Source organism: Cetorhinus maximus, chromosome 18, assembly GCF_964194155.1.
Source record: "Cetorhinus maximus chromosome 18, sCetMax3.hap1.1, whole genome shotgun sequence".
Taxonomy (NCBI): domain Eukaryota; kingdom Metazoa; phylum Chordata; class Chondrichthyes; order Lamniformes; family Cetorhinidae; genus Cetorhinus; species Cetorhinus maximus.
Window position 1 is genome coordinate 36878522 of NC_135896.1, and position 18105 is coordinate 36896626.

The 18105-nt window shown below is 39.6% G+C and overlaps 2 protein-coding genes across 3 annotated transcripts in view; one reads left to right on the forward strand and one right to left on the reverse strand.

Annotated features, from left to right (window-relative positions):
• The window catches only part of znf839 (zinc finger protein 839), a 56648-nt gene extending 52020 nt beyond the window's left edge, over nucleotides 1-4628 (forward strand). Inside the window, exons 8-9 of one of the 2 annotated variants that reach the window (XM_078562404.1) lie at nucleotides 1127-1299; nucleotides 1541-2265. In XM_078562404.1, coding sequence (XP_078418530.1) covers nucleotides 1127-1299; nucleotides 1541-1654 — 287 coding nt within the window. In that variant the 3' untranslated portion in view covers nucleotides 1655-2265. Of the gene's footprint in view, nucleotides 1-1126 lie in introns of both variants that reach the window. The other variant, XM_078562403.1, reaches the window with a different exon arrangement.
• Nucleotides 4530-17990, reverse strand: cinp (cyclin dependent kinase 2 interacting protein). Its single transcript, XM_078562405.1, has 5 exons — nucleotides 17891-17990; nucleotides 9913-10087; nucleotides 9112-9244; nucleotides 6765-6894; nucleotides 4530-5093 (listed from the first exon to the last, which is right to left on the reverse strand). The coding sequence occupies exons 1-5, from the start codon at nucleotides 17895-17897 to the stop codon at nucleotides 4891-4893; spliced, it is 648 nt and encodes a 215-aa protein (XP_078418531.1). The 5' UTR covers nucleotides 17898-17990; the 3' UTR covers nucleotides 4530-4890.
• Between the last annotated feature and the right edge of the window lie 115 nt (nucleotides 17991-18105).

The following is an 18105-nucleotide window of genomic DNA, read 5'->3' on the forward strand; positions in this document are numbered from 1 at the left end:
TTGCACCTTGGGGAATGACTGGAACACTGAAGAGAAATCAGTGGATTCTGGAGAGCTGTGATATAACTTTGGTTTGGTTCCATAGAAGAAATGAATGAACCTTAAAGATTTTGTAAGAAAAGGAAACTCTTGGGTTTGGGCGGGGGGCGGGGGGGTGGAGAGAAAAAGTAGACTTGAGTTTATAGCACAAGTCTTTATAAGCTATAGTGTTAATAGTGCCTACATTATTTAATTCTTTTTGATATATAATAGAATCCTATTTAGTATGAAAACTTGTGGTATAGTTCTGTCAGTTAATTGCTGTTTGTTTGGATTTCTTCTTTAAGCGTGAATGGTCCATGACATTGTAACAAGGTAAGTAGCGCATATCTAGCCCAAGTCTCCGAAACCGAGATCAGCGTAAGAGAGATGTGCGTAGTGTTTGCAAGTTCAAACTTCCTGGGCAATTACAGTGCCTGTGCATGCATCAGGACTTTGTCTAGGTTTAGCTGCAGGGAGGTCATATAAGATTCAGGCCAATGTGTCTTAATCCCATTCTCAGAATCATATTACTAAATCACTGTGACATAATTGTGACACCTAAGGGATAATTCCACTTTTATGTAAAGAAAAAGGGTCAACCATACTAAGCATTTGTGCCTACTGGGAGCTGGATTGAGCAAGCTAAACTCATTACCTTTAGGACCTATGCACTTCAGGCTATGCTAGATTCTCCCAGAAGATAAAGAATAGTGTTATAAAACACTACTGTGTTTTCCTTTTATTTACTGTTTTTAAGAAATGTTCTACATTTTTAAAAATGTTAGAAATTAAAATTACTACTTAACCAAATCAGGAAAAAAACATTTGCCCTTGTAGACCATGGCCATTTTTTCCTACACAAGAAGAAAATAATTTTGTGAACTTTTTAGCTTTTGTATTTCATAGCATTGCTTTTCTGGTCAGTTATAGGCTGTTGCACATGTATTCAGAACCAAATGCCAAATTGGTAAACTGGAATTTTTATTTGGGTGGGTAAAAGTATAGTAACTCCAGTTGCATGAATTTTTTTGGAGTCATTGTATACGTGCAGCATTGTATACTGTATTTGGTCTGTTTACTTACACGAGGTTTTCTTTTTTTGTAGGCCAGAAACAAACTGAATGTCCTACACTGGACGCTTGTGATACACATACAACATACGGATCAGCAGCTGTTCAGGTATTCGATAAACAAACAGATGGAGTGTTACTTTCTGAGAATAACATTAAAAATTCCAATACTGTAGAACAATCAACTTCTGAAGAATTGTGTTATCAGGTAACTCAAGTAACCCTGTCAAGTACTCAACTCCCCTTGTTAGAGGCACACAATGAAGTCCTAAATAATACTATACAAGGACAAGATGATTTTTTAGCTATGGACACAGATATTACAGCAGAGGAATTGGTTCAAGAACAGTTGTCTTGTCAAAATATTCCAGAACAGCTGAATGATACTGAACTAACCTCCACAGTGCAATCAGAGGATGAAATGACTGGTCCGAATTCACTTCTTTCAGATATGGCTAAAGGCAACCAAAAATGTTCTGAAGCAAGCAATTCTGTTCAGGATTTGCAGCATCAGATGGGAAACCAGGATCCGCTTGGCAATCAGGAACAGACTGAGCAGCTGAATGATTCTGACATAGCAGACCAGATGCAGCAGCTTGAGAATGCTTTGTCTCGGGATGTGGAGCCTATAGGAGAGGTTTGTAGCACTGAAGGTAATCACTTACGACAGCACGAAACTGAACAGACTTTTGAAACTGAAATCTCTACCCAAGTAGATCTTGATGGTCAGGTATCTCCTGAAGAGTTGAATGGACTGCAAATAGCCAATCAAAATAAAATAATGGGTCACTTTGAACAGAATGCTGATCAAAGAAATCAGGACAGTTCAGAACATATTCTGGAAAGCACAGTGACAGAAGATGGAGAATTAGAATTTCAACTACCTGTTGGAAGTCAGGAATTGTTGGCTCAGGGACACGATCAGATATTCATTCAAACTTCCGAAGGCCTAATTGTGTCACATGAAGGAACTGCGGTTGTGTCACAGACATCTGAAGGCATTGTTATAGTAACTAATGCTGATGGTACTACAATGCACATACGAACACCTGATGGTGTTCCCTTTGAAACTGTAGAAGCACTTCTTGCAATGGACTCGGAAGGACAAAGTGAAGGCCTGTTAGTTTCACAAACACAAACTGAAGTGGAACAATAAATGGGCTACCTTCACCCCCATCTCAAAAAAAAATAGCAAAAATAACAACAAGAAACCTTGCTGTTCATTGAAATGCTAAAATACAAAAACAGGGCTGTTCTGTTTTTTTTAGAAGAAACTTGAGACTTTGTTTCCTATTGTGTTACTTTTATTACTTAATGTATTTTGTGTTGAACTTTATTGTCCTACAAGCTAACAAGTCTGGTACAAATGTGGATGTAAAGTTTAAAGAGTGGTTTACCCTGAATGTTGCATTATGCCTGGCAAGATGTTTGAAAGAGTGAATGAACCCAGGTACATTTATATTGAAGTTTGTACTCTGGAACATAGATGTGACTACAATAGACCAGAAAATGTGATGTTGCTGCACTGAACTTGAATGTTTTTTTCTTTGCATCTTTATCTTTGACTCCTTATTGCTTATTGGAAATGACTATTTTGCCAATATAGTATTTGTATACCTTCTACTGCCGATTTTTGAAACTGCCATTAAAAGATTAATTGTACTTCCATGAAAAAATTATAATAAATATAAATCTCTTGCTTTGTTAATTGAAAGTTTTTCTAAAATCTTAATTATTTAACCTCATTTTGTAATTCATCTCAAAACAGGTAAATGTTAAAATTAACCTGTAATGTGTTCCAAAATATCAGTTGTAGATGAGAACAAACCTTTAGTTTATTTAAATTTGCTAAAGGCCTTCAAGTTGCATGAAAGCATTTGGTAGTTTCTGATTTAAAACAGTGAACTTAAGTTGCAGTTTTGAAAACAGTTCTGAAATACAAGAATGTATTTTGTTCTTTCTGTATTTGTTTTACTGATTGGTTATCCAACTTGATCACTTAATAATTTTAAGAACTCATGGCCAAAGAGAGAGCACAATGCTTTTAATACCAGCATTAAATTAATTAGGAAGCCCACAGATGTTCAACTGAAAAGATAAAAACCTTTAAGAGGAGACTAACTGAAGATGAAGCCTAGAATATTAATTCTGAAGTGCTTGAGTAAAATTTTACAACGAAATGGTATGGTGCCAATGCATTTTTGGGCTATATGCCTTTTTTTTCCTGAGGGTTCATAAATCTCTAACTTTATCTTTAATTCAGGGTTAGTAGACAGAATAATTTATCGAGTTTGTTGCTTTAAGGTAAATTCCTTTAAATACAGTTCTGTGTCCCCTTTTGTAATGCAAAACGTTGGTTTGAGAATTTGCTATCTGTCATTTTAGTCTGCAGTCCTATATCCTTGAGTTTTAAAATAGACTATCAGATTTTTTGAAATGGGAGTTGCAGTTAGTGCTGGAGTAATGTTAGTTATCATCCAAATGCAAACTTTGTTAGAAAAAGATTGAACTAAACCCTTTAATCTCTTAGCTACAAGGCTGTAAATGTACAGCATGTTTTCAATAGTGCCCAGTACACGTTCCTTTTTTCCTACAACCGATGTGAGTGATGCATTTAATGTGAAACTTGATGTCCTTTTGTATTGGTTTGAGGATGTGGAAATGGGAAAGTTGCATTTCTATGCTATGTACATATCAGCTCATGACCTGTGCAGGCTGTTCATCAAATATGTATTATGGCTGTGTTGTGCATGTTAGTAGTTTCTAGTTTCTTCAGTGTACAACAAAACTTTATCAAAGAGCTGTAATTTGACTGTTGTAAGTAATGAGAATATTTAAAGACTGATATGAAAATAGCAGAAATTGAATTTATTTTCTATTTTTAATAATATACACAGATATTTTGTAATGTCTTGCTTATCAGTACATTGTAATCTTGACAGACAGCTTTGTTGCCTTACTTTGGATGGTGTGGTTAAAATGCCATCAGTAATGTTCTTTAGCCCAATTGGACAGCGATTGTTGTCATGTGACAACTTCTTCATGATGTATTGGTGATTAATCATCTCTTGCTTAAGACAAATGACATTTACTTTGTTGCCGTTACAAAATGGAACTGCTCTCTGTCAAGGATCGACTTTGTAGCCAGCCAAAGGTTGGTTTGTACAGTGTATTATGCACCATTGTTAAACTGTTATAAATATTTGCTGTAGAACTTAATGCAGAGCACTTGTGCTTTTCTCACTACGTGGGTCTGAATATTTTGAAAAGCTGCCTTGCTGTTTTAATAGGGTGAAAACTTTGAATTCTACCATCAAGCTCCATTTAAACATTAGCAATATATGGAACAGTTTAAAATAAGCCACCACAGCAGCAATTTTTTTTTGTATTCTTTGTTTTTACATTGCTTGAGAGTGCAAGACAAAATACAACTATAAATATCTTTCAGGACCATTGTTTAATAATTTCAACAAAATTATTTTTTCAGCATAAGTATTTCAAAGTTTCTAAAAAAAAATAAATATATTTTTTCTTTGCCTTTTGTCACAATCATTGTCTTATTGGATTCTGCCATACATTAAAAGCACAAAATTTGATAATGGGTGAAACTTCTTTTGCTGTTCATGCAAGTTCTGTTCCAACCATTCATACAATCTTCAAAATTGAGCCCAATCAATTTCAAGTTAAAACCTGTATAGATGGCTAAGCCATTTAAAAGCAAATGCACGCTTTTTCAAGTTGGAACTACAGATATTACAGCAATTTGGTGATTTATCTCTCGGTACAAGTTGTGTTTTTATTACAAAGACCTGTGTCCAGTTTCCAACAACATGCTTTCACTGAGAAGTGTGGCTTTTTCTTCTATGTAAGGCTGGTATAGCCAGGCAGACAACTCCACCATCATAAGATCACAGCTACTGGTGTGAGCGATCTCTTGAACAATTACGTGCTTTAGCTGCAGTTCTTTTTTGTACATCTCTGTTAACTCAACTGAGATTTCACCTAAAACAAAAAAGTTACAAATGAGTAACCTGCTGAGTCTTGCGTTTAAATCTACAATAGAACATTCCCAGTCTGAGTACATAAATGTAAAAGTCAAATTGTGAAGCAGTAATGTTGAAACATGTCCCTACTATAGTTCAGTAATGTTAATCTTTTTGAACAGTTATGTAATCTCCCTTTGATAATTTTGCTGCCTAAGGCAATTAATTGCTGAACCTTAAAGTCTGATCTGCAAATTTACTGTACTACAGCTGGAGGAAAAAAGCCCATTAATTAATGATGGATGCTTATCTTGAGATGACCATATTGGGTTGGTTTGCCCAACACCCTTACTGCCAATTAGCCTGCTCATTGTTACTGGCTAAATCTCATGAATAGCTACTTTAGTAAGTTACTAGAGTGCAATAATTCCTATGGACCCATAGTGCAACATGCGATCCATGTCTTTGAGAAAAGATGTGAGAAAATTAGAAGGGAAAGGATGAACATTTTTAAAATGGGAGGTTGCAACCCAATGTTTACATTAAGCAGAGATTAACACAGTAGAAGAACAATCTTACATTCCCCTAAATACAAAGGAACAGGAGTAGGCCATTAAACCCTTGAGCCTGGTCCGCCATTCAATTAGTTCATGGCTGATTGCCTACCTCAATGATACATTGCTGCACTATCTCCATATCTCTCGGTGTCATTAATCTCCAGAAATCTATCAATTTCTGTCTGGATATGCTCAATAATTGAGCTTCCACTGCCCTCTGTGGTAGAGAATTCCAAAGAATCACCACCCTCTGAAGAAATTACTCATCTCAATCTTAAATGGCCTATCCTTTATTTTGAAATATTCCCTGGTTCTGGACTCACCAGCCAGGGGTAACATCCTAACTACATCCATCCTGTCACGCCCTTTAAATATTTTAAGTTTCAATCAGATCACTGCTTGTTCTTTGAAACTCTAGAGAATACAGAATCTCTCCTCATAAAACAATCCTGACCCCTCCCAGGGATTAATTTGTGAACCTCTGTTGCACTCCCTCTATGGAAAGTACATCCTTCCTTAGATAAGGAGGCCAAAATTGTACACGATACCCAGGTGTGGTCTCACCAAGGCTCTTATACAATTGCAGCAATTGATTCTGTACTCAAACCCACTTGGGATGAAGCCTTCGTTATTGATTGTTGCATTTGCATGCTAGCTTTCAATAACTCGAACGAGGACACCCAGGTCCTTTTGGACACCAACACTTCCCACCCTCTCTCCATTTAAGAAATAACCTGTCTTTTTTCTACCAAAGTGGACAACTTCAAACTTATTGACATTATATTCCATCTGCCATGTTCCTTCCCATTCACTTAGCCTGTCCAAGTCTGCTTGAAGCCTCCTTGCATCCTCCTAACTTAAATTCCTTAGTTTAATCATCAGCAAACATGGAAATATTACAATTGATCCCCACATCCAAATCATTTTCAGCGTATGTCTCTCAAATTACAAAAATCAATAGAAATGTGTTAATTTTCCTATGAATCAACAACTAGTCACCATTCCTCATGGAAAAGAACGTCACCTTTCACAGGCAAGTGGAAGCAGGTCATAAGGAAACAGCGAGTTCTACAATTTATTACTCCAATGGTTAACAAAATCTGACATTCATTTAATATTTAAATTAACCGTACAGAAATATTTTGTGGGCCATGTATGAAAAAGGGGCATTTCCCTTCCAGTTTCACCATATTGATAGGTGTCAAGGTCAAGTATTCCTTTCATGGTTGCACAAAGCCTTTCCATCTTTAATACCAGTTTGACCTGAAAAAGATGATGCAAGAATTGTAACATTTAAATTGCACATTGGCCTAAGCAACTGCATTTGATTTTACCATTGTACTCAATGAAACAATTGAGGTATTGATCATGGATACATTCACTATCCTGACTAGCAAGCACTTACCTGAATATCATAAATAGTAAAACTAAGACAAATATACATTTCTGTACTGCTTAAATTTGTGAATGGTTCGTCTCAGAAACTTAGGAAAGTTATTTCAATTATGTAAAAGTTATCAAGGTATAATTTTATTGAAGTGTCTAAGTTTTAGTGTCTTTCAAAGTTGTACTTGTGGATTAAAGATGATGTGCAACACAGCAATGATAAAATACAAAACAAAATGCACTGGAGTAGGGTCCAAAAACAAAGTAAGATTTTGACTAATTGTTAAATATCTCTCATCATTTTAAATGGTTCTGTTCAAGCATTACAGAGATATCTTCACTTCTTGCTAGCAGGGATTCTTCCTCAAATAGGTACAAACACATAGTAACTAAGAAATCTGCAACATTGTAATATTATAAGGTGACTTTTGACATGGCTCAATGCAAGATCTTATTCTCTTTTTTATTTCATTTCTTTCTAAGAAAGCAGAAATGTTCATTATTCAGATTTCAGCATTTTGTGACCCAGAAGCTCACAGTAACATAGTTCTTTGTTCAGTAAAATGTTCAAATTCAATTTTGGTTTTAAAAACTCATTGCAGCTTTTATGGTAATTGTATTTTTAAAACGTTTTTGCTGGCTTACTAATTGCCGTAAATGCAGCTTCAGGTTTTGCCATGTCACAGTTTAAACATCACCCCCCAATTTTTTTCTTTGCCAGTAATTTATTTCAGTACAAAAAAGTTGGCATAGTCTGATATACCAGATTGTCTCAAGTCTCATATTTTTTTCACTGGCCACAGCTCTGCCTTAAGCCATAAGAATCTGGTTCCAAGTGATTGTGCTTAATCAGCAATCCAGAAAAGACCCACTTATGAATATGGTCTGTCCCAACATCTGACTTGCCATATGATAAACATATCAAATGATTTGTAATTCTAACAGGCAACAAGGAGTCTGCAGAGTGCTTATTTGAAGGGCTCACCCCTCCACATGGGTTAGTTGCTAGTTTGCCCTCCAACTGCAAGTTAACTTCTGGGCTTTTAAAGGTTATATGTGTTTCAGAAGAGTATTTTTGACATCAACTATTATATTTGTACTAGTGTTAGATTTCTGTCTGCTATGGAAATGGTTGATTCTAATAATGGGTGGACTTGTAAGTCTTTCAGTTAGGTTAAAGGAGGAGAGGAACCAGCAGGCATGACTGGAGAGAGAAGGGGGGAGCTGCACAGGAGTCCCAAACCAAGTCATAGACAATACTACTTGGGGGCTATCATGTTCCACAGCTCTTACACCACAGGCTTATTCCAGCTGCAGCAGGTGACATCAATCATCTGTTTGCTGTGCATATCAGGGTGTCACTTAGGCTCTCTACATCAGGAAGAACACGTGTCATATTCCCCATGGACAGAGAAGCCAAAGTACAGTGGACTGGATATCTACAGGGTCTACAATGCCACAGGCTGCACCCATATTGTCCTGTGTGCTCCCAATCACCAGCCTGGCATCTTTCATCAGTTAAAATAACCTGAATGTGCAACACATCAAACAGATCTGTGCATGTTTTCCTGCCAATAGTGCTGATTCATTCATGCTGCACCAGTTTTCTGTGCTGCCCCTCCGGTTTTGAGGATGTGCTGGACATCATGTCCTTGTCCTCCACTTCTTGCAGCATTGAACAGCATGTGAGCACAAATGCGGAAACACTCGGTGTACTGCAGTGCGCTTCCTCCCATGGTCCAGAAAGTGGAGCAACCATTCAGTGACATGCCAAATGGGCTACTTTACAATAAGAGACATCCCTCTTGACAAGGCTTATGACTCCATTCAAGAACCCAAACAGACACACAGCATGCCTACAAGGACTATCACCACTATTATTGAGCAATTAATTAGTGTGCCTAAACAATGCATCCACTGCGTAGAACTGAAGAAGCTCAAATAATGTGGATAAACTAATTTAAATGAGAATGCTGTGGTTCAAATTCATGCTTTGTGATGTAAGGCCAGAGCCCCAGCAGTTCAGCAAATAGGCCAATTGCAACCATAGATTGACAGTTTAAAGGATGACTAAGTTTTTTCCACTATTCATACCATTTTGTCAAGAATATTGAGCAACTCAGTACAACATTCCTCCAGTTCAGTGTTATACTGGAAGTTAGCCTTTCCAAGATTAGAGTTAGCATCCTCTCCTTCAAATGCTTCCAGCTTGATTTCACTTTCTCTCCTAAAGAAATTAATACATGGGTAGAATGTCAGTATCATGAACAGTTTAAAAGAAATTCTCAGATTGTGGACAAAATATTTTGTTTAATGGCAATTGAATAATAAACACTACAAATGTACAAGGAATAAATCTAGTCAGATTCCATTCTTGAGGGGCATTAATGTTTAGCTTCCCAAGTTAATTGATTCATGCTTTTTAAACAAATATCTCATTAAAAATATCAAATGCATAGGTTTATTTGTGCATTTTGATTATGAAAACAGCAATTGTCTGACTCAAAAGAAAATAATCATATAATGCAGATGTTTGTTCACAGCTGTTTTATTACTTATCTTGAGATAAATAAAATTGTTGTGTGACAGAATTTGATTGAGGAAACAAGTCTTACTTTAGCTACTAGTGATAACCAACATTTAGAATAATTAAATTATTTTTCAAAATTTGTTCAGAAGTCATGTTTGCTATTTTCCAAAAACACTTGCAATGCTTTAACAATGATCCCTTTAAAGCACAACAGCTTAAACTGAAATGTTGCAGAAAGGAAAGGCATGAGGTAAGGATTCATTTATGAATAAATTCACTGCCAAGGGCACGCATTTTAAAAAGAAAGCTTAAACACGTGATTGCAAAGTTTTACTTATAGAAACCTTAGTTAAGGTAATACATACTGGTTGCTGAGTTTAATATTAACAATTTTATTTGCTATTGAGAATCCTGTGTCATTAAACGTTTCCCATTTCAGCATGAAGTTATGCCAGTCTGCAGCAATGTCCTTTATTTTTCTGGCACTGTTGTTCATGTCTTTCTTTCTTGGAGTTATTAAGCCTGAGCTAGTACTTGGAGCTATTAAAAACAAACATAAATACAATGATTTTTACAAAAGAAATCAGCAATAAACCTTAATTACCGACAATTTAACTTTACACCAATAGATTCAAAGATATAACAAAAACTTGCATTTATATAGGACCTTAATGCTCTTGTGTAGTGCCTTGGAACATAATCCAAGCCAAATCTGACATGGAGTCATGCAAGGAGATATTAGGGCAGATGGCCAAAAGCTTAGTCAAACAGGTTGGTTTTAAGGAGTGTCTCAAAAAGGAGGATAGACAGATAAAGGTTTAGAAAGGTAATTCCAGTGCTCTGGACATAGACAGCTGAAAGCACGGTCGCCATCCATGCAGAAATTAAAACTGGGAACGCACACCAGGCCAGAATTGGAGGAGTGTCGAGATTTAAGGGTTGTAGAGGTGCAGGAGGTTACAAAGTGAGCAGCAGTGCCATGGATGGATTTGAAGACAAAAATGAAAATTTAAAAATTGAGGCGTTGCCAGATCTGGAGCTAATGTAAGCTAGCAAGCACAGGGGTGATGAGCGAACGGGGGCTGGGCAAGTTAGAAACCAGGCAGCAAAGTTTTGGATGAGCTCAAGTTTACATAGGGTGGCAGACTGAAGGCCATTAGAATAGATAGCAGGGGTTTCAGCAGCAGATAAGCTGAAGCATGGATTTCAAAAGCAGATAAGCTGAGGCAGGGGAGAGTTAGGTGATGTTACAGAGGTGCTAGCAGTCCATCTTGGTGATGGGGTGGGAAGCTCATCTCAGAGTCAAATACTGTTATAGCAGGCAGATGGTAAATGCCAAGCTGACCAAATCCCAGAAGGAAACTTGAAGCAGCTGCCACAACTATTTACAATTTGTACTTATTTTGAGATGTGGACTTTGAATTCAGTAAAAAGGCCACCAAGTCTTATAGGTTTCTTACAAAACTTAATAAAGGTTTAATTTATAGAGGAAATTATTTTAAGCACATGCATAGATCTACAAATTGCTACAACTTCTTAATCCCCTAATTAATCTAGCTCCCACTTATACCTCCGTTAAGGCAACAGTAAAAACACATTTTAAAAGACCCAGGCAAAGTAGCACGGTACCCTGAACAGTCTAATTCAAAGTGAGTTTTCTTAACTTCAGTTTCTTTAGACAGCAGCTTGAGGCTTAGATGCTGGAGGCTTTTCACACTTGTTAGATCTTAGAATTCCTTCTTTCCTACACACATCCTCATTTCCTTTATACATATTTCCCCTTTGAATGCAAATTCCCATTGTTTCACCATGTCTTTGGACTTTACCTCTCTAATAATAACAATCTATTATAGTACCAATTTTACCAGTATTCTTCAGGAAAAATAAACACGTTGTTTCTTAACTTCTCCTGGCTAGGTAGAACATTTCACCTCCTCTTTTGAATTCAAGCCAGTCTGGTTTATTTAAAAATGCAAATGTTCCCGTTACACCTCACATTCTAAAACTTCACCTATGTTTACCTACTTAACATTTCAAACTTCTACCTCCTACCCAAAATCCACAAACAGGACTGGCCTGGCAGACCGATTGTGTCAGCCTGTTCCTGCCCCACGGAACTCATTTCTCGCTATCTTGACGCCCTTCTCTCTCCCCTTGTCCAGTCCCTTCCCACCTACATCCGTGATTCCTCTGACACCTTACATCACATCAACAATTTCCAGTTCCCTGGCCCCAACCGCCTCCTCTTCACCATGGATGTCCAATCCCTCTACACTTCCATCCCCCACTGGGATGGTTTGAGGGCTCTCAGCTTCTTCCTTGAACAGAGGCCCCAACAATCCCCATCCACCACTACTCTCCTCCGTCTGGCTGAACTTGTTCTCACACTGAACAATTTCTCCTTTAACTCCTCTCACTTCCTCCAAATAAAAGATGTAGCTATGGGTACCCGCATGGGCCAGGGCTATGCCTGTCTCTTTATGGGGTATGTGGAACATTCCTTGTTCCAGTCCTACTCCGGCCCCCTCCCACAACTCTTTCTCCGGTACATCGATGATTACTTCGGTGCTGCTTCATGCTCTCATCGGGACCTGGAAAAATTTATTAATTTTGCTTCCAATCTCCACCCCTCCATCATTTTCACATGGTCCATCTCTGACACATCCCTTCCCTTCCTTGACCTCTCTGTCTCAATTTCTGGTGATAGACTGTCCACCAATATCCATTACAAGCCTACCGACTCCCACAGCTACCTCGACTACAGCTCGTCACACCCAGCTTCCTGTAAGGACTCCATCCCATTCTCTTAGTTCCTTCGCCTCCGTCGCATCTGTTCTGACGACGCTACCTTCAAAAACAGTTCCTCTGACATGTCCTCCTTCTTCCTTAACCGAGGTTTTCCACCCACGGTAGTTGACAGGGCCCTCAACCGTGTCCAGCCCATCTCCTGCGCATCTGCCCTCACGCCTTCTCCTCCCTCCCAGAAACATGATAGGGTCCCCCTTGTCCTCACTTATCACCCCACCAGCCTCCGCATTCAAAGGATCATCCTCCACCATTTCCGCCAACTCCAGCATGATGCCACCACCAAACACATCTTCCCTTCACCCCCCCTGGTGGCATTCCATAGGGATCGTTCCCTCCGTGACACCCTGGTCCACTCCTCCATCACCCCCTACTCCTCAACCCCCTCCTACGGCACCTCCCCATGCGAACGCAAGATATGCAACACCTGCCCCTTCACTTCCTCTCTCCTCACCGTCCAAGGGCCCAAACACTCCTTTCAAATGAAGCAGCATTTCACTTGCATTTCCCCCAACTTAGTCTACTGCATTCGTTGCTCCCAATGCGGTCTCCTCTACATTGGAGAGACCAAACGCAGACTGGGTGACTGCTTTGCAGAACACCTTCGGTCTGTCCTCAAGCATCACCCAGACCTCCCTGTCGCTTGCCATTTTAACACTCCACCCTGCTCTCTTGCCCACATGTCTGTCCTTGGCTTGCTGCATTGTTCCAGTGAAGCTCAACGCAAACTGGAGGAACAGCACCTCATCTTCCGACTAGGCACTTTACAGCCTTCCGGACTGAATATTGAGTTCAACAATTTTAGATCTTAAACTCCCTCCTCCATCCCCACCCCCTTTCCGTTTCTTCCCCCTCCTTTTTGTTTTTTCCAATAATTTATATAAGTTTTTCTTTTCCCACCTATTTCCATTATTTTTAATGTATTCCACCGATCATTTATCTATACCTTTTATGCCCTTTTAGTCTTATTTCACCCCACCCCCACTAGAGCTATCTGTACCTTGCTTGTCCTGTTATCCATTCTTAATTAGCACATTCTTTTAGATAATATCACCACCTTCAACACCTCTTTGTTCTTTTGTCTGTGACATCTTTTGGTTATCTCCTCCTATCACTGCTTGCTTGTCCCAACAGCCACCCCCCTCCCCACAAAACCAGCTATATTTCACCCCTCTCCTATTTTTACTTAGTTCTGTTGAAGGGTCATGAGGACTCGAAATGTCAACTGTACTCTTCTCCGCCGATGCTGCCAGACCTGCTGAGTTTTTCCAGGTATTTTTTATTTTTTGTTTAACATTTCAAACCTAGCTTATCTTCTGACACATCAAAGCTGTCAAACCAGCTGCCTTTAATTCAATTAAGTCCCACACACACACATAGACACAAACCCCACTACTTTACAATAAATTCCAATAATATTATGAAAATTATTATATCTTCCTGACAAATAGAAAACCACCGGAAGGGGGATGCAGTCTTTAATGTTTTTACAAAGGTTTTTCACAAACATAGTCATCTTGTTGCATTATCTTAATATATATTTGAGACAAAAGCTCAACAAGTATATATAAGATCAGATTGACAACTGTGGTAATATGTTTTCATTATTTCAGGTTGGAGTAACAACCTCATCACAGAGAGTTTCCCTAAACAATGAGCTGGGTTCAGTTTAACAGTATCAATCACACATGACATTATCTGATTTTTCCTTCTGCCACTCTCCACATCCCCCTTCATGTCCCAACCCAATTTTGTTCCGTATCTGCCCCTGAAAAAAAACTATCACCCAATTCACTTACAAACTGCACTTCAACACCCCAAATTTCTAGCCTTTGGCACTCTGTTTACCATGAAATTTCTCCAGTTACTGATTTGCTCAATGGCACCCTCATCTCACCTTTAATACACTAATTCCCAAAAAAAACTATTATTCTCTCCCACTCCGGCCGTTTCCCCTGGTATGGCCCTCATCACCGCTTTTAATTTCAAGTCTCACAGACTTGAGAGGATATGGTGGACAACTGGTTTAGGCATTCACTGCCAGGTCTGGTTGGACCACACAAAGCACCATCAGGTCCTGCTCTCATCTGCTAAAACTGCACTGCACTATTCAAATGAAAAGATAACTCCCAACTGCTTTTCTCTACTGCAAACGGTCTTTTTAAACCCCTCTCCATCTTCCATGCTAATCTCCAACAATAACTGCAAGGATCTTGGTCTGGGCTGCTTCCACTAACCCACTGGACCAAATTTCTTCTAAATGCGTCCCCCCCCAACCCCCACCCCTACCCCCAAACCCAACCACCCCCCCCCCCCCCCCCCCCCCCCACCAAGCAAGCCCTGAACGTGCATCTTCCTCTAGTTTCTCTCCTACTTCCCATTATGCCTTTTCAGAGCTCGTCTTGTCCTCGATACTCATCTCCTGTTCCCTGTACCTTATTCCTATTAATCTGCTGACCACACAACTTCCCCTGCCGGCTCCCTTGTTAGCCAATATTGTTACCGGTTTTTCCTCTTCAGGTACTGTCCCTCTCTCCTTTAAATCTGCCAACATCAACCTTTGACCCAGCATTTCCTCTAATTTATTTGGAGTTTGCAGGAGATTGTTTCAGTATGGCCCCTTTAATTTTTAAAAAAAAAATACATGTCTCTCTCACACACAATAATTTAAAAGGGCCAACCTGTGCACAGCAACTTTCAGGTTGCTGCATCGACTTCACCCCACCCTCCTTGCAAACTACTGCACCATCTTCAAACTCCCTTTCCTCTCTAAAGCCCTTGAATGTGTTGTTGCCTCCCTTGGTAACACTGACTTCAGTCTCCACCACAAACTCTGTTCGCCAGCTACTAACTACATCCCTCTCCCTGGGAACCATCTGAGACTGACCACGTTGTTGGCAACCTTTTTGTCATATTTGACCCCAAGATGAGCTTCCAAACACATATCACTGAGACTACCTATTTCCATCACCTGACTATCTATGACTCAACTCATCTGCTGAAATCCTCACCCATGCTTTTGTTACCCCTTAACTATTCCAACACACTCCAAGCTGGTCTACCCTCTTTAAATTCTGCTACCCATGTCCTTACAACAAATCCCATTTACCCATCAGCCCTTTGCTCACAGACCTACATTCGCTTCCAGTCAAGCAACACTTCCATTTTAAAATTACCATCCTTATCTTCAAATCCCTCTACGGTCTTACCCCTCCCTATACCCGTAATCTCCTCCAACCCATAACCCTCAGATATCTGTGCTCCTCTACCTCTGGTATCTTGAGCATGACCTATTTTAATCCTCCACCATTGGTTGCCATGCCTTCAGCTCTGGATAAAAGCAAAATACTGCGAATGCTGGAAATCTGAAACAAAAACCAAAAGCAAAAAAATGCTGGAAAAACTCAGCGGTCTCACAGCATCTGTGGAGAGAAAGACAGAGTTAACATTTCGAGTCCATTTGACTCTTCTTCAGAGCTAAAGGGAAGTAGAAATGTGATGAAATATATACTGTTTAAGGGGGTGGGTGGGACAGGTGAAGCTGGATAGAAGGCCAGCGATAGGTGGAGGCAGAGGAGAGATTGCAAAAGATGTCATAAACAAAAGGTCAAAGGGTTGTTAATAGTGGGGGTACTGGCTAAAGGAGGTGCTAATGGTGACATTAAGAGTGGAAAGCAGAATGTGATAATGGCAGGACCAGGGTAAGCACTCTGGAAAGTGACAAATGGCCCTAGTCTGTGTGTGGGTGAGGGGAGGGGATGGTGGTGGGAAAGGAGCTCAAAGGCTAAAAGCTGGGGTTAAAACAATAAAAATGGAAATAATTTTTTAAAATAGTAATAATGAAAATAAATAAAAAATAAAAATGAATATGGAAAGGGGGGGATCAAAAAGGGGTGGGGATGGAGGAGAGTGTTCATGGTCTGAAGTTGTTGAACTCAATGTTAAGTCCGGAAGGCTGTAAAGTGCCTAATCGGAGCTTCACTGGAACATTGCAGCAGGCCAAGGACGGACACGTGGGCATGAGAGCAGGATGGGATGTTGAAACGGCAAGCGACAGGAAGGTCTGGGTCATGCTTGCAGACTGACCAAAGGTGTTCCGGAAAGCGGTCACCCAGTCTGCGTTTGGTCTCTCAAATGTAGAGGAAACCGCATTGGGAGCAGCGAACCCTTTGACCTTTTGTTTATGACATCTTTTGCAATCTCTCCTTTGCCTCCACCTATTGCTGGCCTTCTATCCATCTTCACCTGTTCCACCTCCCTTAAACAGTATATATTTCACCACATTTCTACTTCCCTTTAGCTTTAAAGAGTCATACGGACTCGAAACATTAACTCTGTCTTTCTCTCCACAGATGCTGTCAGGCCTGCTGAGTTTTTCCAGCATTTTTGTTTTTTGATTTTGTCCCTAAGCTCTGGAATTCCCTCTCTAAACTGCTCTAACTGCTCTACCTACCTAACCTCCCTTTCTTCCCTTACACGCCATAAAACCTACCTCTTTGACCAAGCTTATGGCCATCTGCCCTAATATCACCTTATGTAGCTAGATATCAAGCTTTGTTTCATAACACTTCTGTGAAACACCTTGGGACATCTGTTATGTTGAAAGTTGCAACATAAATACAAGCTGTTGAGGTTGTTCTTAATAGCTAGATAGTATCTTACATTTTTTTCATAACATTTTGTCAATAGGAGTGGATTTTTGGCAGAATTTGCCCTTCTGGTTTATCCTGAGATTTAGGAATACCATTCCTTGAGCACAATACACTGCAATTTTGTTGGATAACACTCCTGTGAAGCACTTCAGAATGTTATATTTTGTTAAAGGCACTATGTAAGTACAAGCAGTTATAGTCGAACAGCCAGAGGGCTCGTGGCACGTGTGGTTGTGGATTTTAATCCACCTATATTACCTTTTATTTCCAATGAAGACGCATGAGAATGGGAGGGCACACAGATTTAAAGCAATTAGCAAAAGAAGCTAAAGCAACATGAGAAGAAAAAAACTTATTCACGCAGCGAGTGGTTAAGGTTTGGAATGCACTGCCTGAGTGTGGTGAAGGCAGGTTCAATCGAAGCATTCAAAAGAGAATTAAAAACAAAAAGCTAAAAGCAACTGCGGATGCTGGAAATCCAAAACAAAAACAGAATTACCTGGAAAAACTCAGCAGGTCTGGCAGCATCGGTGGAGAAGAAAAGAGTTGACGTTTCGAGTCCTCACGACCCTTCGGCAGAACTGGGCTGGTATCGGAAAAGGGAGAATGTGCGGGGTTACGGGGAGAATGGCACTAAGTGCATTTTCATTGGAAGAGCCATGACGGACCGAATGGTCTACCTCTGCTCTGCAACAATTGCAAAGAATTTCTTTACGTAAAAAAATGCATTCATATCCTCCAAAATGAAACACGTGCCATTACTGACTATAAACCAAGGGTTTTAAGATGTGGCTGATATAATAAATCCTCTATATTTCGAAATGCACCCTCAAACGTCATAAAGCAAAAGCTGAGCAAATTCTGATGCAAAATAATGAAGTCATACCTTCCATTTTTACATCTGCGCCGCTTCAAACGTGAAGTTGCACCTCAACTCACTATGATCCTCAGGCACTTCCGGCAACGTCCAACCAATGAAGCGCCTTCTTAGTGTCAACAGACTGACAGTGACCTAAACCCGATTGGTGCAGGGCTCCAGACTGGATGAAAATATGAGGATCTCTGATTGGTGAAGAAGGACAATGGAGCTTTGATTGGTGA